This window comes from Lontra canadensis, unplaced genomic scaffold, assembly GCF_010015895.1.
Source record: "Lontra canadensis isolate GAN:19392208 unplaced genomic scaffold, GSC_riverotter_1.0 scaffold66, whole genome shotgun sequence".
NCBI lineage: Eukaryota > Metazoa > Chordata > Mammalia > Carnivora > Mustelidae > Lontra > Lontra canadensis.
The window spans coordinates 2,339,843-2,365,842 of record NW_022631060.1 but is presented as its reverse complement, the minus strand read 5'-3'; the positions used below and the strand labels follow the sequence as shown (position 1 = coordinate 2,365,842).

The window sequence follows — 26,000 nt, the reverse complement described above, 5'->3', positions numbered from 1 at the left end:
AGCCAGGGCTGCACTTGGCACCTAAGTTCTCTGTTACCGAAAATCAGAAAAGCCCGGGGGCGCCTGGGTGGCTCAGTCATTAAGCCTTCAGCTCAGGTCAGGATCCCAGGGTCTTGGGATCGAGCCCCACATAGGGCTCCCTGCTCAGCAGGGAGCCTGCTTCTCCCTCTCCCACTCTCCCTGCTTATGATCCCTGTCTTGCTGTCTCTCTCTCTCTGTCAAATAAGTAAATAAAATCTTAAAACAAACAAACAAACAAAAACGAACGAAAAGCCCAGCCCCGGACCCACCTGTGCCCCACGCAGTCACGGACTCCTGGGGTGGTGGCACCGGACCTTATCTGCCCTGAATCCCCAGCCCCACACACTGACTGCAGTCTGCTGTTCTGGAGAAGGAGCCCAAGGCTGGAGGCTCGTCCCTCCCACACAGCTGGAGACCTGCTCCCTAGCAGGGGCAAAGGCAGGGCTGCCCTGTCTCCCCACCACCGAGTTGGGGCCCTATCAAATTTCCCTGGGTCTGCCATCCGATCCCAGGCAGGCACACAGTCTTCTCTCCTTCCCTGCGCTGTCCTTATTGAGTGCTTTGTCCCTTGGGGAATAAGCACAGCTTTAGAAAAAAAAAAAAAATAGTATATATTCAGGCAGGAGTCACCTGCCACAAAAGCTGATGGAAATCCGCCCAGCAGCACCACGAAACCCCACCCGGCCGGGCTCGAGCTCCTCTTCAGCTGTGTGGCTCCTTCCAGGGCCCGGGGAGCCCCATGGGAACAGCAGTTACCTTAGGTGAGAGATCTGGCTTCAAATTCCCATGGCACAGCTGACACAGAAACTCCGTCCCTGCGGCCCGTGTCATTGTGCTCTTAAGCCAGGGTCAAATGTCATAACGTGGGTGGCCATGCTGGGACACAGGAAGTACAGAAGAAATGCTCACTTCTGGAAAAATATCGTGTCCTAGAAGTGGGTGGTACAGGTTCTACCAATACAGGGCTGGTGGAGACTTCCAGAACACCAGCAGAATCACCAGGTATGGCCCCTTTGCCCACAGTTCCAACGAGAAAGGACAAAGCAAAGTACTTGGAAGCCCTGCTAGACGCTCCAGAAATACGAGGGAGGTTGGTGTTATTCGAGAGAGGTTGGTGGCTGAAGTGGGGGACACTCTTTCTCTAGGTTCTAGCGCCCGACCCTGGTGTCACCCTGGGTAAGTCCCAAGCTCTCAGAGTCTCAATATTTTCATTGATGAAACTGGATTTAAAAAAAAAAAAAAAAGACCCGCAATACCTGGTGGGCCCCCTCCCCTGGGTGTCCAGGACAGGGAGGCCCTGTCCCTGTCCCCACAAAATCCAGTCTCCCACAAGCAGGCTCCGCCCATGGCTGACTGCTCCATCCAGGTCATTCCGTCCACCTTTTAGGCCGAATCCCGCCCGTGCACACATAATGCCGAGGGCAGGGATGTGCCCCTGGCATTCGCTCTCTGGACACAGAATCTGGTGACTCCAAGCCTGGTGTTACAGGCTGGATTGTGTCTCCTAAAATGCACATGTTGAAGCCCTAATCCCAAGGCCTCGAGTGACCTAATTTGGAGACAGGGTCATGGCCGATGTAATTCACTAAGCTGTAGCCCTAGTCCACTGTGAGCGGCGTTCTTAAGAAAAGGGACGCGGGGGCCACCTGGGTGGCTCAGTGGGTTAAGCCGCTGCCTTCGGCTCAGGTCATCATCTCAGGGTCCTGGGATCGAGTCCCGCATCGGGCTCTCTGCTCAGCAGGGAGCCTGCTTCTCTCTCTCTCTCTCTCTCTCTGCCTGCCTCTCCATCTACTTGTGATCTCTCTCTGTCAAATAAATAAATAAAATCTTTAAAAAAAAAAAAAAGGGACGCGGGACGCAGACACAGAGGCTCACGGGGACGGTGACGCCAAGACACAGGCCGAAGACCCAACCGCCCAGCAGCCGAGGACCCTAGCCTGGCCCTGGTCCTCCCTAACCCCCCTCAGAAGGACCCGTGCCGACAGCACGTCGTCTGGGACTTCCGGCCTCCAGAGTTGTGAGCGCTGTGGTGGGACAGGACGGCCTTGGTGGGCAGCTTGAGCAAACAAACCACCTGTCAGCCCAGCCACTGCCCAGCTGCTCTCCCTTGAGCACACGGAGCGCGGTGGTCCCGGCCCATGGGCTCTCGGGGCTGCACGGGACGCGGGTATGTGGGAGGCAAGGGCTGGAGTGGCGGACAGGCAGGCCCAGCTTTCTGAGGGAGCTCAGCAAAGGCCACGGCCCCTCACTGGCCCCATGGTGTGTGGGTAGCGGGGGAACGTGGAGGGCTGTGGCCTCCCTAGCTCCTGGCTGCCCCAGAGCATGTACCCTTACTGAGAGTGACGCAGGGCCCGGGGGCACCATGCCAATCCCCAGGCCCACCTGCCCCTGCCCCCCCACAGCCCAGGCCAGCCGTACCCCCTGACTCACCACCCAGTCGTGGCGTGAGATCATGGTCATGATGATCTGGTACTGGAAGTACACGGGGATGAGCAGCGGCGGCCCGACTGTGGGGAGAGCAGAGGCGCTTACAGACGCCCTGATCTGTCCTGCCCCGCCACGCCAGACCAGTCAGTCGGGGGGAGGCCGGTGAGCACTGAATGGGGGCCCAGCTCTGCATCTCGCAGGCAGAGGCAGCGAACTGGGCCTGAGCAGGGGCTGGGAGCACCCGCCTCCCTCCCCCAACTAGCGCCCCTCCCCCCACCCCTCTCCGCAGGAGGGGCCCTTGAGTGTGGGACCCTGTGCCTCTGGGTCCCATCTACACCACAGGCCAGGAGCAGTTCGCGGGCAGGGGCAGCGCTTTGTGCTCGAACAGGCTTAGGGGCGATTCCTGGGTCTGAAGGGGCGGCAGGTGGTTGGTGGGGAGACAGATGGCCATTCTGGGGTGTGGTTCGAGGGGGCCCCCAACACTCACTCAGGAAGAAGTACTCGTGCTGGTGATTGTAAGGCAGGTATTTGAGTTTCTTCTTGCCGTACTGAGGAAAGAGAAGAGAAGGTGAGCACCAGGTCCCCTCAGGCCCCAGCCGCCGGCCCCCCTGCCAGCCCCAACATGCTTTGCAGTCTCCGCTCCTGTCCTGTCAGTCTGCACCCTGGGCCCCCAGGCTGGGCCGTCCGGCTCTCTGGCTCCCAGCTGCCCTGGCCTGCACTGGCCACCATTTCCTCGGCCCCAGCTCCCGGCCTCCTCCGCCAGCCCACAAGGCTGGGGGCTCAGGGTCAAATCACGGCTCAAAGCCACACGAGAAATGCGCCCAGCTGGGATCTGAGCCCAGGAAAGCTGCCTCAGAGCCCCCATGACAGGCGCTAATAAACAAATGTTTATGTGGCGAAGGTGCAAATGAACAGCTCACACGGGACCCCACCAGGTCCCACCGAGGGAGCTCCTTGGCTCCAGTCTCCAGCCCCTTGAGAGTGAGAGAAGCCCCCGGGGCACGCTGGGGAGCCCCCCAGGGTCGGCAGCAGCCGGGAGAACGCAGATAGGGGCCCGGGGAATTGCTATCAGTCACCGGGCTGCGAGCATCTTTCCCCGCAGGGCCTCCGGCAATTTTCCAAAGCTAATCACTTCTCTCAGGTAGGTAACTCTCAGTCGAGGATGCTGACAGGCTGGGGACCCACCCTGGGTACCCTGATGCCCAGAAGGTCAGAGCGAGGAGGGCCGCGCTGGAGCCTGGGGGTCCTCACTGCCCAAAGCCGCTCAGGCCATGCTGAGCACAGGCTTGTAGGGGATCCCCTGCCCCATGGGGTCCCTGGAGCCCTTGAGTGCTAGGGTCCAGTCCTCTGCAGACCAGCCTACCTCGCTACTTGGGGACTGAGACCGTAAGATGTCGCTCAAAGAGTGGCCCCTGTTCTTGCTTTCGGTGCCAAGTTCTGCCAAGATCACCTGCAAGATCACGGAGCCCCCGCACCCCCACCCCATTTGGCACCCAAATCACTGGTGGTTTAGAGGAGCCGATGAGAACACAGGCATAAGCGCCGGGGGCTGGCCCCTGGGACACGGCCCCTCCCTCGACCTTCCCCAGATCCAGCCCTTTGCGGGGGCTCATTCCTACATATTGTACTCAGGGAGATGGAAGCATGGATGGAGAGACCCCGGCTGTTGGCTAAGACGATGCCCTTATCTGCAGGTGAGAGCAAAGAGGGAAACGACTGTTAAAATCGCAGGGGGAACCCACGACACCTGAAAGGAGGAGCCCTGGCTGGGATGGACCTCTTGGCACCTGCGGCCATGGTGACAGCCCGTCAGGCTGAAGCGCCACTAGAACTGACCCCTTTTGTCCCATGAGGCCTCCTGTGCCTTGGTAGGGGTCTCACTCATCCCCAGAAAGTGTGACCATTGGCACAAGGATGGTCACTAAGGCCGGGCCTGAGGCTGGCCTTGGAAGATTTCTCAGAGGAGGGAGTGGAGGGTCACCCTTCCACCCCCAGCGGCCCATCAGGTGGGGAACACTGTGGTCTGGGGTTCCAGGGAGCACGTGGTCTACAGACCAGGCCCCTGGATCCTGCCCTAACCTCCTCTCAGAAGCCAGGAAACAGACCCGCAGGCCTAGCCTCTGTCTGCAGGCTTCTCGGCCCCAAACAGGAGCCCTTCCTGCCCCAGCTCTGCCCACGGGTCACCCCAGGAGGTGGCCCGAGGCCCCAAGGACCCTCTCGGGTTGGTTAGACTCTTGGGAAGAGAACACTAAGGGCGGCCCAGGCAGGTGGGCAGACCAGAGAGTCCCCGTAGAAGGACTTGGAGGTGCCTAGGGTGCAGGGGTTGGGCAGGGGGTACCAGGGAATTAATCTGAAGTTGTGTTTCCGTAGTAGGCACGCCGTTCCCACTGATTTATGGTGACCCCTAGAGAGCGACAGATCACATACGCTGATGCTCGCCTGGCTGCCCCTGGCCTGTGGGCACACCTGTGTGGCCCCCTCCGTGTTGCAGACGGTCCTGCAGGAGCTGCCGGGTCCCCGGGCCTCTCTGTTGGACCCTGTCGGTTCCCAGGCTCCTGGAGGCAGGGCCTCGGGCCTCAGACACAGTTCAGTACTTGGGCAAAAGGCTTCACATACACGCCCCCTTGCTCTGCCCCGCCATGAGCTGTGGGTCCTCAGGGGTCTGATGGGCACTTCCCAGGGCCACTGGGGGACGGGCCAATGAGGTGGGCGTCACGGTCCTTCAGGGACAGAACAGTGAGCTGCGGTCACAGAGACACACATGGCTGTGTGTGGTGACACACTGGACCGTCACTGCATGTCTGTTTCCTTCTCAGTGACTTCAGGTGTGGCAGCAGACTACAAGGCCACCTGTCGGGGTCTGGCTGGCCCACAGCACCAGTTTGTGGTTAACTTGCTGGCTCGGCTCTCTGCCAACATCTAGCCACATAAGTCATGGGCGTGGGGAGGGGTGAAAGAGGGGTGTAGAACGTACTGAGCTGGGGGTAGGGCTCCCGGCATCTCAAGTCATTGGAAAGCTGGAGTGACCCAACAAGCCCTTTCCCTAGGGTCCAGCAGGTGGTGGCCCTGGGCAGGTTCCTGCCGGACCCAGAAGCCCCGGCTTGGAGCAAGATAGCCTGGGTTTGGGTGGTGCTGCTGCCTTTTCCCACTGGAACCTCCAGCAAGTTAGCTCACATCTCTCGGCCTTAGGCCTTCCATCTCTGAAATGGGCGTGTTGGTAGCCCCTCGTCCATGGTTAATCAAAGGTGACATGACGTCCCAAGTGCCAGGCCTGGCACAGTGCTGGGTGTGCGGACTCAGTCAGAGTCTGCCCTCCTCCCCGCACCTCCTCTGTCTCCCGAGAAAGCTCGGGTGGCAGGGCTGTCCTAGGCGAGACTCAGGGAAGACAGAGCGTGCTTTCACTTGGACAAGGTGGCTTTTCGCGGTCGAGACTGATGGCTCCCTTTGACGCATTCTCAAGCAGAGGCTCACAGAGGATACAAACTGGGGCCAAGGGAGGGGGCACCCTGCCAGCCCTGGTGGCCTGGTTTCCCAGAGGTCCCCACCCGTCTGCCCAGGCTGGGCTGGCCCTCCTGGGCCCTGCCTCTCCACAGACCCCAGGCCGGGCTGGGATCGCAGCTAGAGTGCACGCCAAGGGCATGCGCAGGGGACTTTCCAGCTTTGGAACAAAATGTCTGAGGAGTGACAAGGGCCTTCCTTGTCCCTTCAGGGTTGGGGGAGGGGAGCTGTCGCCAAGCCCAGTCCCTGCCTCTGGGAACCTGCAAACTCACAGGGAGAAATGAGCTACGTGGCCAGGTTGGGCATGCACAGAATGACAAGGCCCCCGGCCCATGGGCCCTGAGAGGAGGACCCTGGTTGTTCCAAGGGAGGACTGGTCCCCTTGGCCAGCTCACAAAGGTCTGCCTGAAGCAGGCAGCTGGGACAGTCGGCTGCAGACAGGCGGTGGGGCAGAGAGAGCGTCCCACATGGGTGGAAAGGCAGGATCTGGGGTGGGAAGGCACAGACACTTAGGTTCCGAAAGCCGGCCTCAGTGCCACGAGGATAATGGCATCCCCATTCCCCTCTGGGCTGTGACAGGTAGATAAAAGGAGGGGCGAAGCCTGCCGCTGACTTCACCTCTGTTTAAGACTGTTCTGGAAGCTCCAGAAATAAGAGGATGGAGCTATGAGAAAGAGCACCTTTTCGTTACTTTCAAGGATGTAACTGTCTACCCAGGAAACTCCAAAGAATCAGCTGAAAGACAACTAGAGTCCCAGAGAGGCCTGAGTGGACACCAGCTGGGCAGAAATGAACCATCCGGAATCAACAGCTTCCCGAGACACTGGAGAAACACCGATCCCCATAACCAAAGCAGGATGGACTCAGGACTGAACTGGAAAAGAAACACCCACGAGATGCATAAAGTAAAGTATAAAACTCTTCTAAGAGAAGGAAAAAGAGGCTTGAGGAATAGGCCTTACTGACCGAGCGTGAGGACGGCGACTCTTGCTAGGAGGGTGGATGGAGGGCTGCCCGAGGCTCGCAGACGGCGCCCCTGTGTGAGGCTGACCGCCCAGCCTAGGCGCGGGGCTCAGGGGGTGCCCCCAGCACAGGTGGGGCTGTGCACCCTGACAGGGGTGCTGGGGAACTTGGCTGACTCCAGAAACGTGAAAGGCGGACACCAACCTACCCACTGCCCTTCTGGCCAAAATTAGTTCAAAAGTGAAGCTGCAAAACACTGAAAATAATACATAGGAACAACTTTCTTGGGGCCCCTGTCTGGCTCCGTTGGTAGAGCGTGGAACTCTTGATCTCGAGGTTGTGAGTTCGAGCCCCACAGTGGGTGGAGAAACTACTTAAAAATAAAGTCTAAAAAAAAAAAAAAAAAGAACTTTCTAAGCTTGAAAGAAATTAGAGGAATCGGCAGGTGGCAAAAAAAAAAAAAAGTGAATACCTCTTGTTACATAAAACAAACAAAATCCTCCCAGAAGCCATAAATGAGACCAAAAGGCAGAGAACTCACAAGGAAAGGGGCTTCAGTGCTGAGATGGCTCTACTTAATTTCTCCCTAGCCCTTTGGAGCTGGTTTGTTTACCTGGGCTTGGAGATAAGAGGCCCAACCTCCTTGCTCTGGAGGCCAGAGGCTTGCTCAACAGGCCCCAAATCTGGTGATGTGGGGCCGGGTGGGTGGCCCTGCTGTGGTGTGTGGCAAGTGGGCCTGGCAAAGGACAAGGCCATTGGACCCACTGCTGCCTGGGCGGGAGCATGCCCTTGGGGACACTGCTTGACCAGGAACCCAGCAAATAATCTGGCCTTTTCCCCCACATGTGTGTAAGAGGAGAGGATGTCCATGGGGTACTGTGGTCCCAGCTGTGGTCTTTCAAATGCTACTAGCAACAGGATAACCAGATTTCCGAAATCTCGCACCCAGCACCGGCCTCAAAGCTGACATTCAAGAGGTGTTTGGCGGGGAGGTGTTGCAAGAAGGCTTCGCGGCCCGTAGCGCAGAGCGGAGAGCCTTCCTGCCAGCAGAGCGGAGAGCCTTCCTGCCAGCAAAGCTCGTGAGACTAGGTTTCTGTTGCTAGGGACGCAGACAACATCTGGCAGAGGACAGCCACCAGCTCTCCAACTTGGAGCCTCACACAGAAAGGGAAGCCTTGTCTTCGCTCATCAGAAGGCCCCCAGTCTAATTAGCTGCATTATCTGGACACCACTAACTCAGGCTAGCGAGCCGCTTGCTAGAAGGAGGCAAGCAGCACGTACTTTGGAAGAGAGTATAATCCCTGCCTGGTCAGCGAGGCTGCCGGCTTCCCAAGCACGGCGTGTTGGCTAATTTCCTCCATGACTGACAATGTCGCAGAAAACCCGCGTTTTGACTCAGATATTCTCTTGGATGGAACTGAGATGGGAAAGGCAAGGTGCAAGCCGGAACTGGGACAACAGGCCCTCCCCTCGCCTCGTTCCCAGCCTCGGATGCCAACAGTGTCAGGAATACAGCACAGGTGGGAACCTGAGGCCCTGCTCCTGCCTCAATGGGCCCCGCTTGAGAGGGGCTTCCTGAGCCCCTTCTGAGCCCCTCCTCTGTGCCCGGCACTAGGATGATTAAGAGCTGCACAAAAGCAGCAGGATCTTCTAAACTTGGGCTTACTTCATCACCAGACTTCCAAAAAGCAAAGCACAGGTAGATTTTTTGGTAAATTAAACCCTAACATAAGGGCTGTCCCATAGGGGCTCTACTTTCAAAAAAAAAAAAAGAAAAAGAAAAAAAGAAATGTGTTTAAATGAGGGCATCCTTTAAATGCATTGGAGGGTGCTTTGATGAAAAAGAAACAGAATTAGCAACAGGTTTCCTATCTTACAAAATAACATGGGTTAGATCATGGTTTAGAAATACACCGGAGCACCAGACAGACCCAGGCCAAGACCAACGCACTTGGACTCCCGAAAGAGGTCCGTGTCTGGTAAGGTGGCAAGTTACAGAACAGAATGTCTAAGTTTTAATTTTTTTTTAAAGATTTTATTTATTTATTTGACAGAGAGCAAGAGATCACAAGTAGACAGAGAGGCAGGCAGAGAGACAGGGTCCTTGCTGAGCAGAGGGCCTGACACAGGGCTCGATCCCAGGACCCTGAGATCATGACCTGAGCCAAAGGCAGAGGCTTTAACCCACTGAGCCACCCAGGTGCCTTTAATTTTGTTTTTTAAAATGCATATGTGCTGGGGTGCCTGGGTGGCTCACGTGGTTAAGCGTCTGTCTTCGGCTCAGGTCGTGATCCCAGGGTCCTAGGATCGAGCTCTGTGTCTGGCTTCCTGCTTGGCAGGGAGTCTGTCTCTCCCTCTCCCTCTGACCCTCCCCTTAATTGCATACGCACACGCACTCTCCCTCTCAAATAAATAAAATCTTTAAAAAATAAATAAAAACAAAATGAATGTGTATATAAAAGCAATCTGGAAGGATTTATGTCCTGTGGGCTATCCTCAGAGGAATGGTATTTGGGGCAAAGGGGGAGGATGGAGGTAATACCAGATTCACTTTGTAATTTTGTATACTTCTCTGATATTTAAATGTGTGTCACAGGTAAGTTCTCTATTTATAATAAAAATTGGGGACGCCTGGGTGGCTCAGTGGGTTAAAGCCTCTGCCTTCGGCTCAGGTCATGATCTCGGGGTCCTGGGATCAAGCCCCGCATCAGGCTCTCTGCTCAGCGGGGAGCCTGTTTCCCCCCATCTCCCTGCCTACTTGTGATCTCTCTCTCTCTCTCTCTGTCAAATAAATAAAAAAATCTTTAAAAAATTTATGAAAAAAAAATTGAGCTAACATAAAAATAAGACCGTGTCCTACAGGGGAATTAAACGACCTCACTGTCAGATCAGGGCCTCGCCCTAGGCTGGCCACTAAACTATAGGATCCTGAAACATCCCCCCATTCTGCAGAGACTCCCTTTGTCACGTCTGGGGAAGCAGGTTGGACCAGTCCAAGCTAGGTCCCTCTTGCCATCGAGGACTGTGACTTTTTCAGCAAGGTTTCCTTGAGCTGGTTTTGGGGACCATGTTCAAGGCTTGGACCTATGCCTTCCTGCTGAACAGGGACGAGAGCTCCCTGGCCCCCAGGAAGAAACCAGCCAGGAAGTGTTCTTCCCCAGCCCACGGGAGGGAGAAAGGCACCTAAGGCTCATTATTTATGCATAAGGCCATTCCATTGAAATTCCAGCTTGAATCATCCAGAAATTCCAGCTTGAATCATCCAGGGCACCCGGGAAGGGTTTCCAGGTAAACACCAGGGGCAGACGTGTTCGGATGACTCTGCAGCCCACAGGATTCCTTCCCGGGTTCCTGCCCAGGGGGCACACTTTCCCCATCTCCACATCAACACTGACCCTTTGGCCTACCTCAATGGGCTGCGACTCGCCCAGGACGAACACGTGCAGCATATTCACATCGGGGTCCTTGTGGAAGATGTTGGGCTTGGCGTGGTGCTGGAAGTGACGATGGTTCCACCAGTTGGCGGAGGCACCCTGGGGTGGGGGTGGGGGGGGACACAGGATGAGTGGCACAGTTCCCTGGGGAACCCGTTCCCAGCACCGCCAAGACTCAGAACCGACTCCACCGTCATACACAGGGCCTCCGCCCCCCATCCCTGCCCCCCACCCAGCCTCCGAATGCCGCCCTGCCCGCCCTGAGGCTGGGGCCCGTGAAGGGAGCCAAGCCAGGCCATCCCTCCGGGCCTGTTTCCCCCCCACAGCAACGGCGGGTGAGGCCAGCTGGAGCCACAGCGCGTGGCGAGTGCCTCGGCTGGTGTGAGCCCCGCCCCCAACCCCTCTGCCTCCACACAACCCCTGAGGGCCGTGTTCTATGAACAGAAACACTTCTGTTTCAGTAACGGTAAGAAGGGGTCTCTGCTACATGGCCCAGGATTGTGCTCCTAAGTGTGTACCCAAGAGAAATGAAAACGTGGCCACACAAAATTGTACACACACGTTCCCATTGTTCAAAGTGACCAACAGGTGGAAACGGTTGGGCCGTGCCGCAGCAAGGTAGGAGGTAGGAGAAAGGTAGGAGGCACCCGCCACACTGTAGATGAGCCTTGAAAACTTCATGCTGAGGGAACGGAAGCCGGACACAAAGAACACGGACGTGACTCCATTTAGAGGAAATGTCCAGACTAGAGAATCTAGAGATAGCGAGGTCAGTGGTTGCCTAGGCCTGGGGTTGGGGACACGTGGGAGGGATGAGGGTTGGGGAGGCAGCAGCTAAGAGGGGTGAAGCTTCTTTTGGGGGTGACAAAGGTGTTCCCACATCGATTAGGACAACGGTTGCATAAATCTGTGAATATTCTATAAGCAGTTGGCAGGAGACACCCCAACATCCAGATGGGTCTTGCTGCCCTGAGCGGTGAGGACTCAGGGAGGTCCCCCCCGGAATGCCACAGGAAGGCTTAATACGCCATCGCTGGCAGGAACAGGGAAGAGCTCCGAAGTTCTAACATGAAAATATAAAACCATGATCCTAGGAGACAAGAAGCCTGCCTGGGTATTTATTTCAAGGTCATAAAGTTCTGTCTCACCAACGCAAGCTCTTGGCACACGTGGGAGGCATGCCTGTCCCCCAAGTTGCCCTGTGGCCATAGAAGGAAATGGGACCCTTCCGACTTCACTCTACTGGTGAACTACATCTTATCAATCAACGCTTAGGCCAAGGGTCTGGCCATCCACAGGGAGAACTAACTGCTAAAACAAACATCTTACTTGGAAGATACTTTTGGCCCAAACACGGTCTTTGGACTCAGAGACGCATGGACGGGCACCGCTGTGGCCTCCACCTATAAGCACGTGTGCCTTACAACCCATCAGAGCGGAAAAACAGCAACAAAGCAAAAATGTCAGTGAGCAAGGACTCAGAGGACTGAGGAACAGATGACACATTTCCAGCCAGAAGGAGCCCGACTCCTGGGAAAGGTCACATGGAAAGTCTCCAGCACAAAAAAATTGAGGGGCAAAGCGTGTTAGGAGTATGGCGATGTTTAAAATACACCGACCCAGGGATGTTCATGGAACAAATGAAAGAAGGAAAGAGAGGTAAACTGTGAACGTCCCGGCGGGTGAGTCAGCGAGGGGAGGCTGTCTGGCTCTTTCCGGACAGATCTAGTCCTCTGCTGGCTTTTTCTCCCTTCCTTCACTAGGCAGAGCCCTACTTAGTCTTCCCACCCAGAAGTCCTGCTGGGCCTGGGATAAGGAGCAGCCCTGGGAATGAAGCAGGGGTCCTGAGGCAAGCCCTTGCCTGTCGAGGCAGAGTAGGGGCCCCGGGCACACTGAGATGGGGCCGGGAAAGACTAGAGAACCCGGAGGATGGGGCCAGACAGAGTTAAGAGTGAGGGGTGTTCTCTTGACAGAGGGAAGAGGCTGGGCGAGGGCTTGGGGGCCAAGGCAGGGGTTGTGTGGACTGTTCCAGAAGCCAAAGTCCCCTTGGTGGAGCCGGAGACCCAGGATCAAGCCCAAAACTCCTGGGCTGCACCCTGTCAGAGCTCAAGGGAAAGCAGAAACATGGGTACTCCTGGCTCAAATGGTCCCAAAGACATCAGCAACGCTTTCCAACTAGACTTTACAGTTTGTCTCATTTTCAAATGAGAGACTTGCCAAGTTGGATGACTTCTCCCCACCAACTGTTAATCTTAATTTAAAAACTAAAAAAAAAAAGAAAAAAAATTTAGTGGGGGAAGGGCAGAGGGAGAGGGAGGAGAATCTTAAGCAGGCTCCATGCCCAGCGCAGAGCCCGGCATGGGGCTCGATCTCCCGACCCTGAGATCATGATCTGAGCTGAAACCAAGAGTCGGATGCCTGACTCAGCCACCTGGGCGCCCCTTAAATAATTTTTAACTAACTTAAACCAAAGTAAAATAATAATAAACTTTGTCTCAGTACAAATAATATATTTTAATGTTGGGACTTTTTATCCATCTGGCTTCCCAACTCTTAAATACTTCTCAACTACTTTCATGTTCTGAGGAAAAAGACTAACTCACCGTTAAAAAAAGAATACACACAAATGCAAATATGGGGCCACAGATTCTCCCTTCTGCCTCAGGTTCCAATATGGCCCAGCCCAGCCCTGATCTTTATTCAAAATGTTGCTATTTTGTTCTCTGTAGATTTTCTTTGGCATTAACTTTTTTTTTTTTTTTTTTTTAACACATTAGAGGGGCGCCTTGTTGGCTCAGTGGGTTAAGCCTCTGCTTTCGGCTCAGGTCATGATCTCAGGGTCCTGGGATCGAGCCCCGAGTTGGGCTCTCTGCTCAGCGGGGAGCCTGCTTCCTCCTCTCTCTCTCTCTCTCTGCCTGCCTCTCTGCCTACTTGTGATCTCTGTCTGTCAAATAAATAAATAAAATCTTTAAAATAAATAAATAAATAAATAAATAAATAAATAAATAACACATTAGAATGGTCTTCATCTTGATTACCAAGTCTTTTTGGTCTCCCCCTAAATTTTGTGCCTGGGCAAGTGCCTCACTTGCCCCACCCTAGTCCCGGCCCTTGGTGGCCCGAGCTGATGCATGGAAAGGCTGGCGGTCTCCTGGTTTCTGAATCCAGAGTGGAGTCTGGACAGTGCTGGCCTTGTGTTATGCATTTTATCTGGCGTGCAATGCCAAACAATGAAAGAGGTGTGATGGCTCAGAACTCTTTAACAGGGTCATCCTCTGGAAGAAATGTCCGCCGGAAGAGACCAGAAGTCGGGATGGGGAGAGCCCATGCTGGAATCCCGCAGTGGCTCAGGCTGCGGGTAGGAAGCAGGTCCCCGCCCCTCAAGGCGCCCGGCACACCGTTCTCTGCTCCCTACCAGCTTGTGCTAAACTACTCAAGGGAGCAGGGCCTCGGGATCTCCCTGAAGCCGGCCCCCTTTCTTCCCAACAAAGGGAACCAGGAGAGCAGACGGATCTATAAGACTTGTTCACAGCCGTGTGACTGTGGGGTGCCGGAGTGGTTTCCACCGGCTGTGAGCCTCCTGGCTCTGGGGCACCCCGGGCTGAGCTACATGGCTGGGCCCCCGGCTTACACACAGCAAGGACAACATAGCCAAGTGGAGGACCAGCCAGCCGTGAGTGCAGAACCTCTGAGCCCAAGTACCCTGTCCTCCCCCAACTCCAGAGCTCTGACATCATGAGCCCACATTCTCCAGGGAGGCCAGTCCTCTGTCCTGGCCTCATCCTCCATCCAACATGAGAGCTGGGCCCTGCAAAAACTGAGGGACGTCAGGCGGGAAAGGCCCTCTCAGCTGCCATCCAGAATCTGGAAACTAGACACAGCCCATCTTTGTTAAGCGGGTGGGGATACCGTGGGTTGGGTCGGGAGTGAAATGTTACTTTCCAACACTGAGGAGGGTTTCATCCAGCGGAGAAGAGGATGAAATGAAACAAAGCCTTCCACTGTGCACGCCCTCTGCCTTCACCCCTGTATTTCTGGAAAGAAACCAGGTTCTCAGGACGCCGCAGGCTCAGGGCCAGGCAAGCTGCAGGCGACTGGTTATTAGCTCAGCTGGAGTTTGCCCCCCTCCAGATCCACAGCCGGCCGGTCACGGGCTCCCCGTGATCTGGGTCATGGGGCAGGTTGGGGGGGGACCCGCTTAACCCAGACAGGTAGCTCTTTCCAAGCCGGGGTAAGGCGGGATGGGATTCTTTAGGACACAGCCTTTCTTAGGACAGCAGCTGGGTGCTGCTGGGAGAGGGCCGAGTTGGGGAACGAGATGTTTCAGAATGAGCTGGCAAGGACTTATTTCCAAAATCAAGGAGATGGGCCAATCGGGTGAGCACAAGGTCACTGGCAAGGCCAACCTGTCTTCTTACGGACTTGCCTCACTGTAAGGCGTTGTGGGGTGACCTCCTCATTGGCAGGGGCTGGGGAGGGGGTGTGAGAGGAACTACTTCCCCATGAGCTTAAACAACTCTGGTCCTGTGGCTCAGCGGATCGTTGTCTCTTATCTAGAGACTTCCCTGACAGCATCTCCCTTTCAGGCTAATAGGGATTTTTTAGATAAGTTTTTAGATAAAGAGCAAACACTATAAATAACATAATCAACGGAGTCAACCCACAAGAGCGGCACAGGCCAGTCCTCATAACCAGTACCCTGCTTCTCCGCCTAATAGGATCGGAGCCGGGCCGGGAAGGGCGGGGGTGGGGAGGGCTCGCAGAGTCCCAGAGCCCAGCGCAGCCCGGCACAAAGGCCTGGCTCCTGGTCATGCCGCGGTACTCTGCGGCCACAGACGCTGACCCGAGAGGACACCTGGTCACGGGCAGAGTGAGCTGAGGCCGTGCCAGCCGCTAACTGATGGGCAGACGCCCAGGGGTGCTGGCATTTACCTTTAAGTGGCCGATGATGAACTTGTGGACGACGTGGTTCCAGGAGGACTTCTTGTAAACAGACAGGTGGCCGTAATCGTGTTGCAGCCATCCAGCTTGGGCCTGCAGAGAGAGGTGCTTTCAGGATAGCAGCTTTCCCACGTCCCCGGCCTCTGCGAGCGGGTGGGGGCTGTGGGGGGACCTCACCGGTCCCTCACCGGACGCCACACCTCACCTGAGAGGTAGCGAGGACAAAGGCCGTGATGACGGTTGGAATCCAGCCATTGCCAAAGTAAAAGATGATGAACCAGGCAATGCTCTCCATGACGATGATGTGGGCCAGCAGGACGAGGAAGAACAGGTGATTGCTCTTGAACAGGTTCATGTCCTCGGCCGCCTTCCTCAGGGCCCGGAAGTCCTCGGTGATCTGGGACTGGGGAACAGGAGCACAGGGGAGGTGTCAGCCACCCGGCTGCGCTGGAGGGGACCAACGTCTTCTTGCTGGGGGGAAATGGTGGCCAAGAGGGCCCCCCCACCCCACCCACAGGCCTGTGACCCGAGGAAGCCTGGCCATGGTACACCACGCCCGAGCCGTCCGCCTGGGCCTCCCCAGCCCCGCACATCACGTGTTTGGTCTCAGCCAGGTCGGTGGCAGAGAAAGGCTCCGACTCGAAAGCTAGTATTTTGCACACCATGTTCACAGCGGCATTACTCCTACGGCACACGGCACGAGCAAACCACATACGCATCAGAGGACACCTGGCCAGTCTGGACGTGGTCTCTCCGCACGACCGAGTCCGATTCGGCCTCTGAGAGGCAGGAGAGCCCGATGGCCACTGCCGCAGGGATGGACCTCACAGACCTCGAGCTCCGTGATATGAAGCCGGACATAACGGGACAAATACTGTATGATTCCCCACCGCGGAGCCACTGGGAGCAGGCAAGTGCCAGACAGAAAGTGGAGCAACGGTTTCCGGGGCTGCAGGGCACGGGGCAGATGTCTAACGGGGAGTTAATATTTCACGAGGACAGTTATAATTTGGGGTGATGAGTAAGTCCTGGAAGTGGATGGTGGTAAAAGTTTGCAGAACAATGTGCTGTGTCCCCAAGCCACTGAACTGTGAGTCTAAAACGGGCTAAAATGGTAAAATTTGTGCTCTGGGTATGTATGTATTAACACACACACATACACACAAGCTCGCACTTTTGCACCACCCGACTCTGCCCCTACTTGCTCTGGCACTCTGTGGAGTCTCAGGGGTCGTGGTGGGGGGACCCACCATAGGACAACATCCCTGCCCCTACAGAGCTCAGGGAGGCAGGACAGCTCGGTGGGTCCTGGGGATGGGGGGAGTCAGGGGCGACTCCAGAGACACGAGCATGGCTGGGAGAAAAGAAGCGGCTGGGAGGCAGGGGTCGGGCAGGTGGGGGGAAGAGGTGCTTTGAAAGGGGTGGGGTGCCGTATGGGTGGAGGGAGCCAGGTTTGGGAGGCTGGGTAGTAAGTGGCAAAGGATCAGAAGAGTGGCTGACACCCATTTAAGTAGGGAAAGTGGGGAAAGCAGGTAGGGCCAGAGAAGCAAGGTCGGGAAGGAGGGAGCCCACAGGACCCAGAAGAGAGGAGAGAAGCTGCCTGCCTGCAGGGGAGCTGGGGAGGATGGAGGACGGAGCCAAGGGTGGAAGGAGCAGGATGGAACCCCAGGTCAGCTCCAGGGAGGGGTGAAGACAACCTCCCTCCGCAGCCGTGGGGAGAAAGGGGAGGGCCAGGGGCAGGGAGAGCTGGGGGAGGGGAGGCTGGCCTCTGGCACACAGAATGGGCTCTATTTTCCAGGGAAGGAGAGAGAAAACAGCTGGAGGACTGGACCAGAACTGAAGACCCTGGGCCCAGACTAACTACTGAGACCCGGGAGGTGAGGAGGCTGGGAACAAATTACCCCAAGCGAGGGGCCAGCCCAGGCTGGCTGGCGGCAAGGGAAGGGGCTCACCAAGGAGTCTCCGAGTCCTGCCTGACCCCAGGTATTGGGTGGGGGCTCCCGTGGCCCACACCTGGCACTCTCTGTCTTTAGGCAGGCACCCCCTCTCCCCGCAAGCCCTCTCCTCCTTGCTTGGTCTGGGCACACTCACGTTCTTGCCATGGTCCTGGCTGGGCTCCTCCGGGGCCAGCTCTCCAATCAGCAGAGGCTTCATGAACTTGCGCACAAAGTCAAGGTCACGGTGGAAGGCAAGGAAGGCGTCCTGGGGAGGCGGAGAGCAGGCGGTGAGTGGGAGACCTCAGACCCGGGGAGGGCAGGGCTAACCAGCAGCAGTTCTCCGTGTCCCCACTTGGACCCTGATCAAGGCCTTCCAGGACCTAGCCCCAGATGCTCTCTCTTGCCTCATTTCGGCAGATCCCTCAGTGCCTTGTCTCCACCTTGAGCACACCGAAGGGGTGTGTGCAGACTTTCAGGACACCTCCAAGGGAGTCAGAAAAACGCCCCCCTGCAGGGAGATGCACGGGCTGGGCCCCAACTGTTGCTTTAAAAATTTAAAAAAAAAAAATAGGGGTGCCTGGGTGGCTCAGTCTGTTAAAAGTCTGCCTTTGGCTCAGGTCATTATCCTGGGGTCCTGAGATCAAGCCCCGCGTCAGGGCTCCCCACGCAGCAGGGAGTCTGCTTCTCCCTCTGCCCCACCCCCGCTCATGCTCAATCTCATTCTCTTGCTCTCTCTCTCAAATAAATAAAATCTTTAAAACATCTTTTAAATGTGGTATAATAGTATTATTATTATAACTCCAATGATAAAGATATAACATGCATGATTTGGGCAACTTTAGAGAATGTACACAAGAACAAAGAGGAAAACAGATACCACTCAGAGAGCAAGTAACGCTGGCTAATATTTTAGCTGGTTTCCTTCTGGGTTTTTTTCTATTTGCGTTACTAAAATCGTTATATTATATTCTATATTAAATCTATATTATTACATAAGTCATCTCCTTAACAAACATGGCATTTTCATTGGGGATGAGCTGGCATCATGGGTTACCGTATGATGTCCTAGTGGCAAACACTTACCCTGCAGTGAGCCAAATGTTGACACACTGAGAGATAGAGAACAAAGTCAAATGATACCATGAGAAACCAAGAGAAACATCAACATCGTGGGGGAAGAAGTGTGTTTGTGTTTGTGTGCGTGTGTGTGTGTGCGTGTGTCTGTGTATTGGGAGGAGGTATTTAGCTTTTAAAAAACTGAAAAAGATAAAACAAAAAGATTATAAGAAATGCAATGCTTGGGACGCCTGGGTCGCTCAGTGGGTTAAGCCTCTGCCTTTGGCTCAGGTCATGATCTCAGGGTCCTGGAATCGAGTTCCGCATTGGGCTCCCTGCTCAGTGGAGAGCCTGCTTCCCCCTCTCTCTCTGCCTGCCTCTCTGCCTACTTGTGATCTCTGTCTGTCAAATAAATAAATAAAATCTTAAAAAAAAAAAAAAAGAAATGTAATGCTTGATTTGAAAGGCTCCTATTTGGAGGGGAAAAAAATAAAGACCCAGCTGTTCCACAAGACATTTTGGGAGTTGAATCAGAAAATTTGAATACGGACCAGGTATCTGGTCATAGGAAGGACTTACTGTTCATTTTCTTCATCACAACAAAGGTATTGTGATGATGTTAAGAGAATGTCCCCACTCTTAGGAACAGGTAGTGAAGAACTTAGGGACGAGATGGCATAACTGAGACAACTTATTTTCACGGGATTCGGCAAAAGAAAATCACATACAAAAAATATATATATACAAAGAAGGGGGATGCAAATATGGCAAGATGTTGAGATTAGTGCATCTTGGATGAAGAAATGCAGGTGTTTCCTTACTCTTTCAACAGTTCTGCATGTTTGGAAATCTTCAAATTTTTTTAAAATGAGGGATGAACCAGGGAAGTACCCACAACTCGTAAGCATGTTTAAACTCCCCACTAAAGTATCTCCTGACCGTGATCGCCAGGCCTCTCCCAATTCCTTACTGCATGCCCGGCATCGAGTCTTTTTACCTGTCTTTATTCTACTTGTGTCTAAAACAGACCAACAAAACAATTTGTACAGTTTTAAAAACATGTCCGTGCCCCCCTACCTGAACAGAAAGGGAGGGAGGCAAAGGATCAGATCAAGTATATTTTCAGAGAAGAGACGTGAGGCCCTTCCAGGGCCCCGGGCAGGCAATGGCTGGCGCAAACCAGCTCTGCCCTCTGGGCCAGCTGTCCCCACTCCGGCCTCAGCGACCTCTGCGAAGTGAGGCCCTTCCCAGCCCCACTGAGCCCAGAGGCCCCGGGGAAAGGCCCTCCAGCAGTATCCAAGGCAGGGCCTGGTGTCAGCGGTGCACAGGTGAGCCGGACTGCCTTCCAGAGGCAGAGCCTACAGAAGCTCCTTCATTGGTCCTCCCCCGATCAGACCACCGCTTTCCAGAAACGACGGGAAGCCTTTGGTAAGGCAGTTTCCTGAGAGCCAACTGCTGTGTCTGATAACTAAACCACCACTCTCTACTCCTCACTGGGAGGTAAAATTCAAGTCTGCAAGCGACTCATTTCTCAGCCAGCACCCACTGCCCACCCCAGCCCCCGCCACCCCACCCCCAGGTCCAGGTCATGCCCTCAAGCCCCCGCCTGGACTGGGGAGCTAGGTGGAGCCGACGGACAGATGGACAGACAGACTCCCGTCCCAGCCCACACCATTCCTTGGCCATTTCTGGAAGGCTCTCAGGTGGCCTCTCACCTCCCCACGTGACAGGGATCGAGTCAGGAGCCTCGTTTACGTTCCAGAAGGCCCAGGACCAGCGGTGTGGATGAAGACCCCGGAGGGCAAGCAGGGAACGTTCTCTGCTCCAAGTGCAGAGCCGGGATCAAATCCAAAGTTCACCTGACTCCAGGGCTGTGGCACCACACGCCTCCTCCAGCTGAGGAAGCCAAGCACTGAGAGTGCGTCTGCCTGTCCTTGGTAGGTCTCATGGCGTTCTGAGCAGGCCAGGTGAAGACCACCTGTGCACCCACCAAGCTCGTGCTCATGCCAGGGCCTTTGCACGGCACTTCCTCCCTCCTGGGAGCCCTGCTCCCATAGTGCCCGTGGCTGGCTTTTTCCAACCACCCTCCAGCCCCACGCTCTCTCTTGGACATTGCCCGGTTTTGCCTTTTTCCTAACAGTTACCAATTCACAAGCTGTATGACTTACTTCCGTATATGTCATTCTCCCCACTCTAGACTTTGATGAGCTCCACAAGGAAAGGGCCATGGCTGTCTCACTCACTGCAAGTTCCGGGCCTACAAGGAAGCCTAAGGAGTGCTCGCAGGTGAACGTGAGGGTCCGGTTTGCTCCCTCTAGCCCCAGGAAACACCCACTCTGCAATCATGTTCATACCCTCGTTGCGCTCTTTTGTGCAACCTGGCTTACGCTCCTGAGACCACAGAACTCTTCAACCTCTCCAGCCCCCACTGTGGTGGTGGCAGAGTTGCCACATCCCGAGACACGTAGGGCTTGCCACCGAGCCACGGGCTTTGGGTGCATAAGCCACTAATCCTTACCGAACTCCAAGGCAGGTCCTATTCTAGAGACAGAAAGAGACGGAGGGAGGCGAAGCTACCAGTCCACCATCTCACTGCAGGTGTGTCTACTTCTAGAGTTTTCCAATGCCGATACACACGTCTCAATCAAAACAAGCTTCCTCTCTGCTGAGAGTTGAACACTTTTGGCATCTCCCCATTCAAAATGTCACGAAAGAACCTCCCACTACTACAGAAGGTTCCCAGGAACTGCTGGGTTGGAGAAGTGTCTGGATGGATCAGGAGGTCACCATGCAAAGTAAGATGGGGCCAATCCAAATGTTGACTTTGGAGCAAGAATTGCACCAGCATCTGTCCTCACTTGAGAGGAAGAGAGGCCAAAGGCTTTCTGGAAGCCCTGGGCCAAGGGTGAAGAGAAAGGAGCAGCACCGGCTTGAGAGAGAGCAGACTGGAACTGTCCTCAGGCGGGCAGGTGCATGTGCTGCAGGTGCAGAGGGCAAGCTGCGGGAGGAACGGCCGAAGATTCCAGAATGGAAGATACCGTGTGCCGCACTTCCTGCTTCCACACCCCCCCAGCGCCAACGCCAGCCTACTTCTGCCTGAAGGACCCCCTTCCACAGACCCAGCCCCACTGGCGTAGAGCAGAGACCAGCTGAGACCGCGGGACCCCGGGAACATGGGAGGAGCACCCCGAGGGCTCTCCGGGCTGCAGGGAACGGTTCTGGGAACCGGGACTCTGCAGAGGGAGAAGCTGAAGAAGTTCCCTGAGTTCTCAGCTAGAGACAGAGTCCCCGATGTCCTCTCCACAGCTGAGCTGCTGGACTGTGCTCCCTCCCGGGGAAAGAAGCAACAGAGGCTGCGGGCAGAGCGTCGCAGCTGATGTCTGGCACCTGCGAGGCCCCGGGGACGGGAAGGGCCTGACTGCACAGAACGGAAGCACCTGCGTGGGTCCCACAGAGACTGAAGGGACCCTCACAAGGTGATATGTAGTGGGAGGGGGGTGAGCAGGTGCTCTCCTGAGGCTGTAGCCCAGGAGAATGGGACTGCCTGCCCTAATCCTGCTCAGAAGGTACAGCTGTCCTCCAGGCACAAACAGAGGCACAGTCCATGCCTTTTCCTTTGGCGAAAATGGGGTCACTCAACTTGTCTTCACACTCTTGTCTCTGGTTTCCTGAACTCCCGAGCCTGTGTGCCAGGAACATGCACGTACACGCACAGGAGGCTAAGGCACCCCCCGTTAAGATCCCTCACACCCGTGTCCTAAAGTTGGAGACAGCCCCCTGGAGCCTGGTGGTAACGTCCCATTTCACAGACCTGTGAAAGCGAAGTTCACAGGCAATACCTTGCCTATGAATTCGTAAAGCTGGGATAAAAACCCAAGTCCTCTGCCTCCAAACACCACAACCCCCTCCCCCGACCCTGTCTAAAGGAGGTCAGAGATTCGTTCTGTTTTCAATCGGTCGCCTTTTCCTAAGATCAACATGGGAGCAGGTCCGCAGGCGGACAGAACCCTGACCTCTTCTCGCCTTCCCTGGGTTCCAAGAGGCTACTGACGCAGACGGGGCAGGAAAAGCTGGAGAATAGACCTAGACGGAGAGGGTCCAGCGTCAAGCCCCAGCGTGAAAGGAAGGAGGGAAGCAAACCCACCAGATGCAGTCATGGTCTGAATTGTTCAATTTAACGCCCAGGGCCAGGCTCAGAGACGTGGAGACACTAAACAAATGTGTCATGAATCGTAGCTGAAGATTAAAAGCCCCAAGTGGGGAAAGTTCTGCATCTGCCTCGAGAAGCAGACATCCTTGGGACTCAGAGGATTCCCTCTGCCAATGGGGAGAGCAGAGGAGTGCCAGAGGGCAGGAGAGGTGGAAATGGAAGGGAGGGAGGGAGGGAGGGAGGGAGGGAGGGAGGTAGGTTGAGAGGGAGACAGGGGAAAGGGAAGGTGAGCCTGGAGGGCTTGGTAATGGTAAATCCCGAGCTTAGGGCTGAGCACAGCCACTGGAGCAAGTTTTTCAAACTTGAGCAAGGTTTTTAAACCTAAGAGCAAGGAGAGATACCTGCAGGTCTGATCGAGGGCGGACTGCACTAACGGGCATGAATGTGTTTTGTGAATTGCAAAAATTAAGCACCTGTATTCTTACAGGGAAGGCCAAGTTCTTACTTCTGCAGAAGCACCAAATGACAACTGCCCTTGGCTAGGTCACCCTTTTGGGAAGAGGTGGTCTTGACTTTCGAGGCCTTTATCTCAGAATCAAGAAAACCCCTTACTGGGGTCCTGAATTGTCCTGAGAATGGCTTCCTTGACTTCCGGCCTCTTAGGAGGCTGTTACTGCACTGCGATCGGCTGAAAACAGTGCACTGTGGGCTCCCGGGGATCCGAACTCTTATCTGCTGACCCATCCCTCCCCGACTTGCATGGCCTGAATACTCTGTCCCCAAGCTTTAGTCCGTGCTCAGAGGGGAAAAGCCACGTGCCCCACGGCCTGTGACAAGGGTCTCCTGATTCCTCGCCTATCCCTGCCTCTTGGAGCCCTCTTCCCATACAACCTTGTGCTGCCCATGGCCTTTCCCTGCCCTGGTCCCAGACAGCAAAGAGAGGAGACTCTAGTTGCCCACTCCATGTTAGAGCACCGTATCCCCAGTTAGCCCATGCGAGGCCCTAAAAGCCTCATCTTAGAAAGTGGTGAGCTTTGGGGATAAGGGCTGTGCAATGCGTCGCCAGAACACATAAAATCGGCATAAATCTCGACTTTTTTCCACCCAATTCCTTGCTGCTCACTTTACATAATCCTCACCTTCTTCCCTCACTTGCCAGTCGGACGAGGGACAAGAAGCAATGTTTCTAGTGCTTACTCGCGGCTTAGGAAGCACTCTGCCACACAGTACATATGTTCTCCACATCAGAGAATGTATTTCACAGTGGGAAGACCTCGACCAGGAGGCAGGTCTCTTATTTGAGAATAGCCCTTACCCAGCTTCCACAAACTGCCGCGGGAAGGGCCACGTGACATAACACAGATGGTCTGAAAACCGTATGCCTGATAAGTTGTGGTGGACGGTCAAGCCCCCAAGGCTGAGACAGTGTTCCCAAGCAAGCAGGTAAAACCAGATGAGCCCAGAAGCTGTAGGCACCATCTCATGATGACCACTTTCTCAAGCTTGCACATGGCTGGACCCCGCTCACCAAAGCTGTAAGCCATTCCCAGCCAAGACTGTAACTGCCTGGTCTGGCCTGCGTGGGTAGGCCTGTCCCAAGAAGACTTCAAGAGGTAGGGAGATCCAAAGTTCCACGGTAGGAGAGGGGCCCATACAGCTAGGACAGCGAAAGCCCCCTCCTGGTCAGCACACTAGGCGTCCTGTGCCTGTCTCTCCCATGGCCTTTCCCCTACTCACCCCTCCCCAGGGGCCTCCAACTTGCTGCCTCCAAGAGGCCCCTTTCTTCCCTCCTGGACTCCCTTGGGTTCCCTCTCTCCAGTTCCCATCCTCTGTGCTCCAGAAGCATCTTCAAGAGATGCCAGGATTGCGGACTTGGGGATCAGGAGGGGCCGAAGGGGCCTTCTGGTGTGGGTACCATGGGCCGCTCTGCACCCAGTACCTTCAGGAGTGCAGATGAGGGAAGGGCATTCCTGGCAGGATTTAGAAACAGAGGACCATTGAGTAGTTGCAAGGTCCGAGAGTAACCCCGGCCAGGCGGGACCTGTTGCCAAGCCAGCCTAGTGCTGCTAAAAGCACGCCGCTGCCCCCCGCCCTCGCGGGCTTTGCAAACCCTCCTTCCAATTCCCCACCCCGGAGCCCAAGAACCAACCCTTGGGGTGGGTGCTGGTAGTCCCTTTGAGCATGAGAACAGAAGCTCCCGGGCGGTCTGTGCGCGGCAGCCATTGCAGACCTTCTCAGGGCCGCAGCGACAGCCTCTACCTTCCCCGCCCCCTACTCTGGCTGGAGAGTGAGGGACGCGCGCGGAGTCCCACACCTGGCCCGTCTCCCGCTCCGGTCCCCGGCGCCCAGGAGCGGCCATCTTCCACGCTGGGGCTGCCAGACTCCTGGGGCCCAAAGCGCCCCCTTTGGGGAGTACCCGGCTCTGTGTGAACCCGGAGGAAGGATGGGAGGTGTGTTTCCTCAGCGCGCGCGGCAGACCCTGCTCGCCACTGCTTGGATCTCCGCCGCGCTCCTGCCTCCGGGGCTCCAAAATCCGATCCCGCTAGCCAGGTGGCCCCCGCTGTCCTAAAGGATGGGGATTTGGGGCGGGGGACGAGCGCAGGAGACACGCTTTCCTTGCCTCCTGGACGCCCCACGCTCCATTCGGCGTTGGAGGTCTGGTTTGGAGCCCCGGGATCCGTGGCTTCTGACTCCGGCCTGCGGCACAGAAAGGTGGCAGCAGAGCCCCCACACCCTTACCGTAGCATCTTCCCCCGCGTAGTGCCCGATGACCCGCTGGCCCCCTGGGTGCCGGCTGGACCATTTGGTGATGTTGTAGACCTTGCGGTCGATGACGAGCCACTTGTCCGTGCGCAGGTTATGCTTCTGAATCTCCTCCCAGCTGAAGGTGGGCATGGGCGCCTCGCGCTCTGTGGCCCCCTCGCCCTGGTTCCCCCCTTTCCCCATGCTGCCTGCTGACCGGGATGCCGCGTGCACTGTGGCCTCCACGCCCGCAGCTCGAGTGTGCGGCCCGGGCCCTCCTTGCTTTCGGCTTTTGTCTTCTCCTACTCCCCCTCCCGCGGCGCCCCCTCCCCCAGCCTCCTCGCCCGAGCTAGGCAGTCTCCCCTGCCTTCCCTCCGACTCTCCCCGGCTTCCCAGTGCCCCCAAGCGGTCCCTTTCCTCTGCCCCTCCCTCCCCCCTTCCTCCTCCCACCAGCCCGCCGTGGACTTTTCCCTCCTGAAAAAACTCCAGGGTCGCTCAGGACCTGGACGCCTCCTCTGCCGGCCCCTCCGGCTCCGCCCGCCCACGGCTCCGCATCCTCCCGCGTTCCCCGCCGCCCGGGTTTCCACAGTGATCAGCAGAGCGCCTGCACCAATCCGGGCGCGTCGCCCCGCCTGCCATTGGCCCAGGAGGATCTTTCGAAGGCCAGCGGGCTGGAGCGGCGGTCCCCGGCTCCCCCGCCCGCGCGCCCGCTTAGAGTCTAGCCCAGCCGCGAGGCAGCTACGTGTCCGACCTCTTCCCCACCCCCCCCCCCCCCCCCCCCCGCCCCCCCCCCCCCCGCGCCTCCACCAGGCTCAGCTCGAGCCCCGGCGC

The 26,000-nt window shown here is 56.1% G+C and overlaps 1 protein-coding gene across 1 annotated transcript in view; it reads right to left on the bottom strand.

Moving 5' to 3' along the window:
* Positions 1–25,373, bottom strand: part of FADS2 (fatty acid desaturase 2) — a 31,274-nt gene extending 5,901 nt beyond the window's left edge. Inside the window, exons 1-7 of the mRNA XM_032879200.1 lie at positions 25,167–25,373; positions 17,376–17,486; positions 15,490–15,687; positions 15,276–15,377; positions 10,317–10,442; positions 2,936–2,996; positions 2,452–2,528 (exon numbers count right to left, since the gene is read on the bottom strand). Coding sequence (XP_032735091.1) covers positions 2,452–2,528; positions 2,936–2,996; positions 10,317–10,442; positions 15,276–15,377; positions 15,490–15,687; positions 17,376–17,486; positions 25,167–25,373 — 882 coding nt within the window. The remainder of the gene's footprint in view (positions 1–2,451; positions 2,529–2,935; positions 2,997–10,316; positions 10,443–15,275; positions 15,378–15,489; positions 15,688–17,375; positions 17,487–25,166) is intronic.
* Positions 25,374–26,000: the final 627 nt, after the last annotated feature.